Below are 10,530 nucleotides of genomic sequence, written 5' to 3' on the forward strand. Positions count from 1 at the left end.
GCTCTGGGGTCTCCAGGTCACCCGCTAAGATCCCTGGGGCAAGCTGCTTCGGTCTACTAAATATTAACCTTCTTTCCAAATCTTTACTACAAATACGTGCCTTCCTGCTGATTATGGTAATTACTCTTTTAATATAGTTGTGTAAGGTAACAAGCATTCACTAATGATAGAACTTTTATTGTAAACTATTCTAAAATATACCTCCCAACTTTTCTGCCCCACAAGATTGGTAATGATTCTTCCAGACTCTAAGATAAGCATACTTTAACAATTATGATTTACCAAGGGGCCGGGGATTTATCTCAGTGGTGCCGTGCCTGCCTGGCAAGTGCAAGGTCCTGAATTCAATTCCCCGATACCAAAGGAAAACAAAACAAAAAAACCCAAACGATTATTATTTACAAGAGTAGGCTGATGTGAAACTTCTTTTCACCAGTGTTGGGGATCAAACCCAGGGCCTGTGCATGTTAGGCAAGTGCTCTGCCACTCAGCTACATCCCCAGCCCTTGTCTGTTGCTTTGCTTTGTGATGTTTTCCTACTCTTTAACTTGGCACCATTTAATAGTAGTCGAGTTAGTTTCTTTCATTCTCAGTCACTGGGTTTATGACAGCCTCAGGAACGTTTTCCCTACTCCAGATCAGAACTGGAGTTTCATACCGGCGTCTCAGGTCAGGTCTGTCCCGGTATGGCTGACAGGAGAAGAGAGGGGCATGTGGTGGGGAGCAGGGACCCCTGGTTTTCTCTGTCTTCAGTGGGGAGCAGGAGCCACCATCTTCCTGACACAGTCCCCGTTCAGAGCGGTCTGGGGCCCTCTGCACCCTGCAGGCAGTTCCAGCGGGCTGAGGACCACTTCTCAGCAGCCATTCAGCACAATCCCCTGAGGGCCCAGTGCTACCTGTACCGGGCCAGGAACCGCCAGATCCTACAGGACATTTTTGGTGCCCGCCAGGATGTTGCCACAGTGCTGCTCCTGAACCCCAAGCAACCAAAGGTGGGTTCTTGCTGGGCCCGGAGAACAGGTGAGCTCCAGAGGCAGATTTCTGTCCCTGAGAAATCTGACTGGATAACAGTAACGATATTTACCCATTGCAGCAACCGATAACAATAAACTGCTGGTGCCAGAACACTTTTTGTGTGCCAGGCAGAGTTCTTACCACGTCAACCGCATCCCTCCCTTGAACCCTCCTTCCTTCCCTCCAAGTCCAACATTATGACCCTCGAAGAGCAAGGCTCCCAGAAGGTATCCCTGCCCCAGCTCAGAGGTTGCCCTGTCTGAATGGTTCCATCACACCTGCGTTGGAATGGATCCTTTCTCATAGTCTCCTACTCCTTCCGGGGTAAAAAGGTCCAGCCCTTTAAAACGACTTGCAAACCCTCTCCATTCAGCACCGAGAGGAGCCATCTAGGACTCTGCAAGGCAGAGCACCAGCCTTCTGCCACCTGCTTCGGCCCACATCTGGCTCTGGCCCCCCTCTTTCCTGGCAGCTCTCCCTGCTGCTGACCAAACTCTTTCCGGGCATGTCAGTGGAGGAGGTGCTTAGCAGCCAGGTGGGCCAGCTGGCCAAGCTGCAGCTGGAGCGGATGGTGGAGAGAGGCCTGCAGGCCAAGAGCCCACAAGGCATCGTGGGGTGAGTTTCCAGAGCACGCTGTGGGGCAGCGGTGGGGCTGGCTGCGGCTCCCAAGTCCTAAGGCCCCACTGCCTAGTCCTTGAGGATGGCAGGTGGAGTCCAGGAGACCAACTCAGGGCCTGGGGCCATGGCTTGGTGACTTACTCAGGGTTCGGGATCTCGAGTGCCAGAAGGCCCAGGCCCTGAAGCTCTCTTGGAAGCTCAAATGGCCTTTGTCTGAGACCCCCAAAGAGCCAGAGCTCACCTCCCAGATGCTGCAGGTATCCCTGGAAGACTCAGGGGAAGACACTGAGGCCCTCAAGGGGAAGAAAGCAGGGAGAGAGAAAGAGGTGAGTGGGACCCACGTCATAGCCTGGGCCCCTCAGGGTCTGGAACTGAGGCTGGCTGCTGGGACTGGCACATTTTGTAGAGGATGGGGTTGGGACCAGCGATGGGAGGGGGGTAAAGACATGGGCCTCACAGGGAGGAATTTCCCACACCTTCCTGGGCTCATCTTCACACTTGTGTGGTATGCACTGGTTCTAAAGATATTGTGGAATGCAGCATGAATGTAGACAAGAGGGCAGATCAGAAGTAAACAATTGGATGACAGTTGGATTTTCACAAGCTGCACGCAACATGACACCGTTGCTTGGATCGCCAAAGAACATGTTCTCGGCTCCCAGAAGCCCTCGGGTGCCTCCCAGTGCTTCCCTGCCCCAGCCCAGCCACAAAGCTGCTCTCATTCCTAAAACTATCAGCCACCAGGTTTAGCCCCCACCCACCTGTTCTGCACAGAGATGGACAGATATTGGGTGGCCTCCTGTCCGAGCTCCTTTCCCTGAAATGACATTTGGGAGACTTGTGTACATGAGCTGCCCCTTTCAATCGTGCGGGGTGTGACCTCTTTATCTGTTCCCCTGCTGGTGGACACGGGGTAAGCTGTCGTCGGAAGGGTACTGCACACAACGGGGTGACTGCAGCACCAGCAGCCCCAGTCCTTCACTCTTCCGGCTAACCTAGGAGCAAATGCACATGCTCAGAGCTCCCATCTGTGTGGTCCCGAGGTCACTGTGGTCCCGCCCTCAGAGGATATGAGCTGCCCTGGGCAGAGCTTGGGGCCCAGGACTCAATGCAAGGGCACCTGGTGCATTGGTGCCTCCAGCTTGTGCCGAGGGGCCGGCTTCCGTCCTCAGCTGAGTGGCACCAGGCAGGTGGCTTGGTTGTGAGGTCTAAGAAATGGTCGTAGCAGAGGTCTCACCTGCCCTGGAGGTGCTGGGAGGGTGAAATGGGGCAAGTGTGTGACGCAGCGAGCACTTGGTCACCGCCATCCCCTACGCAGCACTCTGGTTACAGAAGCCCCTGAGCCAAGAGTGAAGCCCAAGACCCAGCAGCCCTGAGCACTGGCCACGCCCCTTGCCGCAGTCTCAGCCTCTCTGTCCCAATACAACCCACACCCGGCGTCCATGAGGAGCTCCAAGCCTAGGAGTGTGATTGCTGGAGGGTCCCAGAGCCAGCTGGCCTCCGACTCCAACTGCCCATCCTGTTTCTCGCCATAGGACAAACTGAAGCTCAACCTTCACAAAGTGACGTCCACATCCGACAGCGACCTCGACCAGACCTCCTCGGGCTCCGTCCTTGGCTGTAAGTCCCTGGTGTCCTGTGAGTCCCATGTGAGCCAGAGTGGCACAGTGGTCAATGGTCAAGGGTCACAAACTGGGTGTGATGGCACAGGCTTATAATCCTAGCCCTTGGGAGGCTGAGGCAGGAGGATGGCTGAGAGTTTAAGCCCAGCCTGTGCTACATATGAGTTCAAGACTAGCCTGAACTACATAACAAGACCCTGCCTCAAAAACAAACAAACAAAAAAACAAAGCAAAAATAGTTCAGACATCAGGACCTTTAGACTTGGCCTCTGCTGTTGATGGCCCTTGTGTCCTTGGGGAGATGATTCTAAAGAGGAAGACACAGTCCCAACCTTATAGGAGGGTAGGTGGGGTGGGTAGCTAAGCGTGGGAAGGGTGGGGCAGGATACAGCCGGGGCAGGGCCCAGGCCTGTGGGGGCACAGAGGGTAAGGGGCAGCCAGCAGAAGGAAGCCAGGTGGCAGGTTGCTGGTGTGATCAGCAGGCCTTCCCCTTGGGCCATACAGAGCCCAGGGATACAGGGATGCAGGCAGGGGAGCTGCCCAGGGCAGGGGCTGGGCTGAGAACTGCCCTTGACATACCCTTCCCAGTCAGGACGGCGTCCACCTCAGGGACAGAGATGTCCACGCCATCCCAGGAGTACAGGAGCACCTCCACCACCCCTGGGATGGTCTCCGACTCCTCGCTGCCCAAGTCTCAGTCCTCAGACTCCAGGAATGAGAGGGAGGCCCAAAGCCTGAAGCATCGGCCCAGAAAACCCCAGGCTTCTCAGGCTCAGATGCAGAGCTCGCCCAAGACCACCCAGAGCCAGGGCTCCAGCGAAACCAAGGCTGCCAAGAGTCAGAGGCAGAGGCCCAGCAAGATCAAGGCCACCCAGAGCCCCAGGCAGAGATTCAGAAAGGCTAAGGCTACCCACGGCCAGAACTGGGGACAAGTCCAGGGTTCCAGCAGGACTAAGTCCAAGGGTTTCCATGACCCAAGTGGGAGCCTCAACAATACCAAGGCCAACCAGGGCCAGAGCTGGATGCCCAATGAGACTGAGGCTGCCCTGAACCCAGAAAAGGGCACGAGCTCAAGTTCCAACAAAACTGATGCCACAAAGGGCCTGGGCCAGAACATCAGCAAGTCCAAGGCTGGTCAGGGCCCTGACCATCATGCTGTGCTCTGAATGTCCGAGTAAGGCCCCTACATCTTACAGGTCCCCCACACCGGCACACAAAATGTTGCCCCCTTCTAGGACAACAAGAAGCCCAGCCAACGTTCCTGTGGTCCCATGGCTAAGTTTATTATACTCGTTCATTTACAAAATTAAAAACTTCTAAGTCCAGGCTCAGTTGGCAGCTTGAATAACCTCCATGCGTGGCCTGTGATTCTGAAACAAAGGCTGAGGGATGGGGCAGGGGTCAGGTATGGGGCCAAGGAGCTCTGGAAGGAGAGCCAGGAAGGAGGGAGCAGCCAGGAACCACGGTCCCTGAGTTACAATTCACATGACGTAGACCCGGGTTGCAGGGTGAGGTCAAGAGAGTGAGGTTGTGGGGCGACCAGGTTTCCCTGGAGGAGGTAGCCAAGGGCATGTTGCCCACTCACCGGTTCAGAGGCTGGGGCCTCCTGGCCCTTTGTCCTTGGCCCCTCTTCATCTTGACTTTGTGTTCTGGGCCCATTCTCCAGTAGGCTTGGGATGGGGTCCATAAGCAGAGGTCCCAGGCCTTTCCTGTGTGGCACTAGCCAGGCAGAGGAGGTGAGGCTGTCAGCCCAGTGTCAGAGGAAGAGGGTGATCCGGGAGGCCACGGTCTTGCAGCCATTGGAGGAGAAGAGCTGCTCGTCCTCGGGGAAGAAGGTGGTGCTGTCCAGCACAGCCTGGACCACCTCGTCCTGGGGCTCGAGCCCCAGCTGGGCCAGCTCGTTGAGCACGCAGTGCCGAACGTGGTGTCGCTGCAGTGGGAGGAAGGGGACCACGGCATCCAGCAGGTGCTCTTCCACAATGCCCGAGCGCCAGAAGCCATCTGCAGGAAGGGCAGGGAGGGGAAACTGTGCCTCACGAGCTCATATGAGTGGGAGAGGCCGGCCACCGAGGGGTGGTGGAGCTGCAACGCTGGCCTCACAAACCTTCTGCTCCCGGGGAACCCCTCGGGGAGGCTGGCTCGTGGGGTCCAGGGGCGAAGCCACACAGACTGGGCCCCCGAGCTAACTCACGGTGTGGGTTGTCCAGCACGGCCCGGGAGATGATGGGCTCCAGCTCCTGTAGGCCAATCTCCTCACGTTCCCGGCGCCTGCGCCACGCCTCCAAGGCCACCTGGTTGATCTGCTCACCACCCGTGTTGCTAAAATCATGATGAACGCAGGGTGAGAGGCAGACAGGCCAGAGGCTTAGGACTTGGCCCTCACTTCCCTGGTACGGCTGTCCCTGCATCAGTGGGCCAGAGCCAAGCCCAGGAAGCACCCCTTCCCTCTCCAGCTCCTACAATGACCCTGTAATATGGGTCTGCACCGTGCACTTTCCAGTTTGCATACACTTTAGTGCCCCTTAACTTCCTGCTGTCACCCAGCCTCCAGGAGGACAATGGCAGTAAAACGAGGCTGCTTAGAAGAACAGACGGGCAGTCTTGGCTGAGCAAACACAGCCAGGGCTCACAGAGCCAGGACTAGAAGACCAGAAGTCCAGTCCTGTGTGCTCCTGGCCACAAAACAACTCTTGATGCACCAGGGTTTACATAACGAAGTGGCAAGGACCCAAAGGACCAAGCCCAGCGTGGTTTTTTGTTGTTGTTTTTTTTTTTTTTTTTTTTTTTTTTTTTTTTTTTTTTTTTGGTACTGGGGATCTGGCTCGGGTCCTTGCGCTTTGGAGGCAGGCAGCACTGAGCTAAACCCCAGGCCTTAGGCCAGCATGCTTTGAGGGTGTGCAAGGGGAGGTCAGTCACGAATGACAGCCTCACCAGCATGAGGGTGAGGGGCTCTGAGAAAGCCCGACTGGCCCAGGGGTACAGTGGGGTACGGTACTCCACGGAGAGCACAGGCCAAGACCAGACTGCTGGACCTCTGAGCAGTGTCACCCACCTGATGAAGATGAAGATGGCTTTGCGGTAGTTGGTTCCGTACACAACCCAGGAGGAACCCAGGAAAGGCCGCAGCACCTCCATCAGGCCTGGGGGCAGCTTGTCCATCTCATCGAAGAGGAAGAGGGAACGGCCACAGGCAGTGAGATTCCCCTGGACCCAGCTCTTAAGATCCTTCTGCGGGGAGAGACAGGCATTGGGGAGGGGGCAGAGATACACCCCCGACCCCAGCTTCTCCCCAAGGCAAGGACTAATCCCCTTCCTTGGGAGATACGGGCCAGCTCCTTCAGGAGACTGACGGCGGAGACTTGCAAGGTCACACAGCCACTCGGCGGGAGAACAGGGATGCAAACCGAAGCCCCGCATCTCCCTGATATGGCCCCCTTCCATACCACCCACTACTTCCTGCTCCCTGCTCCTGCCCAATGATATTGCCAGCCAGGACAGATCAGCCTAAACAGTAAAGAGCCTTGCAGTCAACAACAGTCAGCAGAGCTGGTATTCACTGCTTCCTCCATGGCACCAACTACGGCGAAGAGGATAACGCAGACTTTTGGGCAAACAGAGGTGCCCGATAAGTAATATGTGCAACTGGAGAATCCCACCCACATCCTTCGCAACAACTCTGGCAGTAGGAGCCACAACTGCCCACCACCCTGGAATCAGACAGCTGCCTGCCAGGGAGAAGCTGCCATTTCCAATCCCTGTTCAGGATGGGTGCCGAGGGCTGAGGTCCAGCTGGCTGTGTGGCCTGGGGCAAGTGACTCCTCTCTCTGGGCTCAGCACTCACTGCTTGTGGTCCTTCACCCCGTGGAGCCAGTGAACAGCCTCCAGGATGTGTCCAGCCTACCTTGTAGCGCTCGATGTGGCTGGGGTGTGGGAAGTGGATGATGGGGGAGAAGTGGTGCACGTGGGGGCTGCGGAGGCCGCTCCGGAACAGGTACTGCGCCAGCAGGGAGCTGACGAAGGACTTGCCGGTGCCAGTCCAGCCATGCAGGGAGAGGACCAGTGGCTTGGTGGGGGCTGGGTCCTGCACGAAGGCCTTCAGCGACTTCAAGACCAGCGCTTTAGCCAGATGCTGGCCAGCCAGATGCTGGGCCAGGTCACACTCCAGGCCTGGGGCCACAAAAGTAGCGTCAGAGCTGAGAACACATCCCTAGCAAGAGAGTTCCACGGGGGAAATCACATCTGCGACCTGGCACGGGAAACCCTGGGTTTGGGACGCAGAAGGACATGGGACCCTTGGGAGGGGGGGTCTCTGGCTGCAGGGGAGCCCTCAGACTGGCTCAGCTCGGCAGCGCCCTCACTCGGCCGCTCGCTAGATTGCAGCCTTAAATGAGCGTGAGCTGAGTTGGGCCCCAGACCCCAACCTGTCCCCAGAGCAAGCTCCTCCCTGACCGGTCGGTACATTCCGTGGACACGACCACCAGGGGCCCTACTGTCAAGGATCTCTCTCCATCCTGGCAAGTCCTTGGGTACCCCCAACGGTCACCCCAACCCCTCGTCTCCGGTGTGTGCTCCAAACTCTCAGCTTCTCTCCCAAGTCCACGGGTCACGCCTGCGGTTCCTCCTCCAGGTCCACAGATGCTCCAGCCCGGGGCCTACTCCCTGCCCCCAGCTCCCAGGTCCCTCACCCGGCAGGTCTGGCCGGAAGTCACATTCGCAGAAGGAGCCAAAGTTGCAGCGCAGCGAAGTCAAGTCCCAGGTGGCGGTCGCGGCCGAGACCAGCACCAGCAGCCCGAGAAGCGAGCCCCGGGGCCGGAAGCTGCTTGTCGCAGCCGCCATCCGTAGGAGGCCGGAGTTCGGTCTGGGCCGCCAACCCCCTCGACCTAGGAACTACAGTTCCCACCGTGCTCCGCTCCAGGGCAGCCATGCCTGTGGCCTACAACTCCCAGCGCTCCTCGCGCGCGTTTTAAAGCCACGCCCGGTCGTCAAGCAGCAGGAATGGAAGGTGGCCTCCAAGGGGAGCCAGCGAGCCATCTGATCTGGACCAGCGGGCAGCGTTTCCATGGCCACTGTAACTAGGGGACCATCACGGGAGCTCAGAAAGAATAAAGGATTATGACCACAAAAGGTGATGTAACAGTTGTAACAAAAACTTGTGCGGAACCTTATGCTTTGCAAAGCGCCTTTCCATGCCCCTTTTTCTTTTCTGTGACAAAAGAGAGCTCATTAACAGTTTTTGGTGAAGACGCATGTGCCCTTAGTGTCAGGTGCCTTCTATATTACGTAATATAAGAGTACCTGCCATACAGAGAAATGGTGACTAGGGAGACCCACGGTTCCTCTATTGCTGCTTGACAAAGTTCCAGCAATGACGGGCCTCGGGTTGAAAGCATCGCTCCGGTTTTACTTTTGCTTGCACTTTTTTTTGCGGGGGCATACCGGGGATTGAAGTAGGGTCCTTGCGCTTGCAAGGCAGGCCACCGAACCGCTGAGCTAAATCCCCGGCGTGCACTTTTGATTGGCTTAATTGTAATTATGGGAAATTTAGCTTTAATGAAAAAACCTGTACAAGCTACTGCTGAGAAATATGTGTCAATTGTGTCAGTCACTGAGTCCCTAAGCGCAACCCCTGATCCAGAGACTTTCTTTGAAGGGGTTTCCAGTTTTTCAATAGTTGAAGATTTCACTCCGACAAGGGTCCCCCAGTTTTCATCCGAGCGTCCAATTACTTATAAAAATCCCAGAGAGGTGCTCAAAGATTTGTGGTAGAGTGATCTCATGGCCATTAGGCAACCTCCCCCCACCCCCACCCCCGTTTCCTACACTAGGGCTTACATAGATGAAGTTAGAATGGTGTAAAAAGATAAAAAATGAGTGACATATCAAGATTTGCCCTTTGTAAAAAGAATAAAATGTTCAGGAACACAGTGATGTCTACACACTAAAGAACAAGTAAATACTATTGCCAGGCACCTAAATAGTTATTATAAAAAGGCTTAGTAAGTGCAAAATACTTGCTTTCTGACTATATAAAATAAAAGTTTAACCAAGAAGTTAAATAACCACAGTAGTTCTTTATTAAAACCTAGTGACCTGCTAAGAGTTGGCCACAGTCTTTCCATTGTGGCCAAAATAGTCGTATAAACTTTAAAAAATGGTGGCAAGCTTGGATTGTTCTTTCGATTTTTGCTTTCATTTATGCCTTTAGTAAAAAATTGTTTGATTAATAATAGCTGAGGCAATAGATAAAATGTTCCCAGGGATAACAATAATAAAATAGGTATGTGATATAGTTTATTAGAAAAATGATCTTAAAAGTTTTTATTTAGAAATTATAAATGTATGCCAATTGTTGTATGCAAACTTTGCTATATGATGTAAATAAGGAAGTCCTCCAATGCTCAGAAGGCGCACGACCTCATACCTACAGAGTGGGTCTCATTCCTTCACAAGCCCCAACTCCATCCCTCCTGCTCAAGACCCGAACTCTCAGCCGGGTGTGGTGGCGCACGCCTGTCATCCCAGCACTCGGGAGGCTGAGGCAGGAGGATCGCTGGGAGTTCGAGACCAGCCTGGGCTACATAGTGAGACCCTGTCTCAAAAAACAAAAAAAAAAAGACCTGAACTCTCGCCGAGGCTGGACCCCGGCAGGTGACATTTCAGAGTGAGACCCTCACAAAAAACAAAAAAAAAAAGACCTGAACTCTCGCCGAGGCTGGACCCCGGCAGGTGACATTTCAGTGAGATACAGGCAGATAAAATGCATCAGAAAATAATAAATGATCATTGACAATCCATTATATATGAAACACAGTTGCTCCTTCCCTAGCAACTAAGTGTTTAATATCAGTCCTAGGAGTTAGGTTCCATTATTTGTCCCGTTTTACTGGATTTGGAACCCATGAGTTTAAACTTCTTATCCAAGTATGCAGCTAGTAAACAATAGAAAACCCAATCCCAGCTTCTGCTAAAGATCGAATACACCATGTCATACGTTAGTCTCTCTTGCTCAAAGGATGCGGAGACGGAGGCCCCGAGTTCTGAAGTTCAGGGACAGGCTTCCAGGGCTCCAGCCTGGCTGGCGTCATGCTGATCCACACCGCCTTCCTCAGCCTTTCCCACCTGCAGGAGGAAGGGAACCAGGGCAACTGCCTTCATGGCCCACCTCAAAGACCTTTGTCCTGGGCCAGGGATTTAGCTCAGTGGCACCATGCTTGCCTGACAAGCACAAGGTCCTGAGTTTCATTCCTGATACAAAAAAAAAAAAAAAAAAAAAAAA

The 10,530-nt window shown here is 54.4% G+C and overlaps 2 protein-coding genes across 10 annotated transcripts in view; one reads left to right on the top strand and one right to left on the bottom strand.

Annotated features, from left to right (window-relative positions):
* Positions 1-4,579, top strand: part of Ttc16 (tetratricopeptide repeat domain 16) — a 14,077-nt gene extending 9,498 nt beyond the window's left edge. For 6 of the 8 annotated variants that reach the window (XM_033759031.1, XM_010613601.2, XM_010613603.2 and 3 more), the window contains 5 exons: positions 827-992; positions 1,388-1,629; positions 1,778-1,958; positions 3,168-3,270; positions 3,843-4,579. In XM_033759031.1, the coding sequence (XP_033614922.1) occupies positions 827-992; positions 1,388-1,629; positions 1,778-1,958; positions 3,168-3,270; positions 3,843-4,420 (1,270 nt within the window). In that variant the 3' untranslated portion in view covers positions 4,421-4,579. The remainder of the gene's footprint in view (positions 1-826; positions 993-1,387; positions 1,630-1,777; positions 1,959-3,167; positions 3,271-3,842) is intronic. The other 2 variants (XM_010613604.2, XM_019205959.2) reach the window with 1 other exon arrangement.
* Tor2a (torsin family 2 member A) lies at positions 4,503-8,346 on the bottom strand. 2 transcript variants are annotated; one of them, XR_778252.3, is made up of 6 exons: positions 7,940-8,346; positions 7,156-7,421; positions 6,307-6,482; positions 5,446-5,573; positions 4,840-5,255; positions 4,503-4,636 (listed from the first exon to the last, which is right to left on the bottom strand). XR_778252.3 is itself a non-coding variant. In XM_010613599.3 (5 exons), exons 1-5 carry the CDS (start codon positions 8,088-8,090, stop codon positions 5,011-5,013), a joined length of 966 nt encoding a protein of 321 aa, XP_010611901.1. In that variant the 5' UTR covers positions 8,091-8,346; the 3' UTR covers positions 4,503-5,010. The 2 variants fall into 2 exon arrangements, 1 of the variants encoding a protein (XP_010611901.1); XM_010613599.3 differs by having other exon boundaries at positions 4,503-5,255.
* Positions 8,347-10,530: the final 2,184 nt, after the last annotated feature.

This window comes from Fukomys damarensis, unplaced genomic scaffold (genome assembly GCF_012274545.1).
Source record: "Fukomys damarensis isolate Sample0158 unplaced genomic scaffold, DMR_v1.0_HiC HiC_scaffold_36, whole genome shotgun sequence".
Classification (NCBI taxonomy): domain Eukaryota; kingdom Metazoa; phylum Chordata; class Mammalia; order Rodentia; family Bathyergidae; genus Fukomys; species Fukomys damarensis.

What these genes read in the sequence shown, in the direction of transcription:
- Tor2a (XM_010613599.3), bottom strand. Translation starts at nt 8,090, where the DNA reads ATGGCGGCTGCGACAAGCAGCTTCCGGCCCCGGGGCTCGCTTCTCGGG. An exon ending in GCCACATCGAGCGCTACAAG is followed by an intron (nt 6,483 to 7,155) that starts GTAGGCTGGACA and finishes CTCTCCCCGCAG; the next exon opens with AAGGATCTTAAGAGCTGGGT. An exon ending in CGTGCTGGACAACCCACACC is followed by an intron (nt 5,256 to 5,445) that starts GTGAGTTAGCTC and finishes CCCTTCCTGCAG; the next exon opens with ATGGCTTCTGGCGCTCGGGC.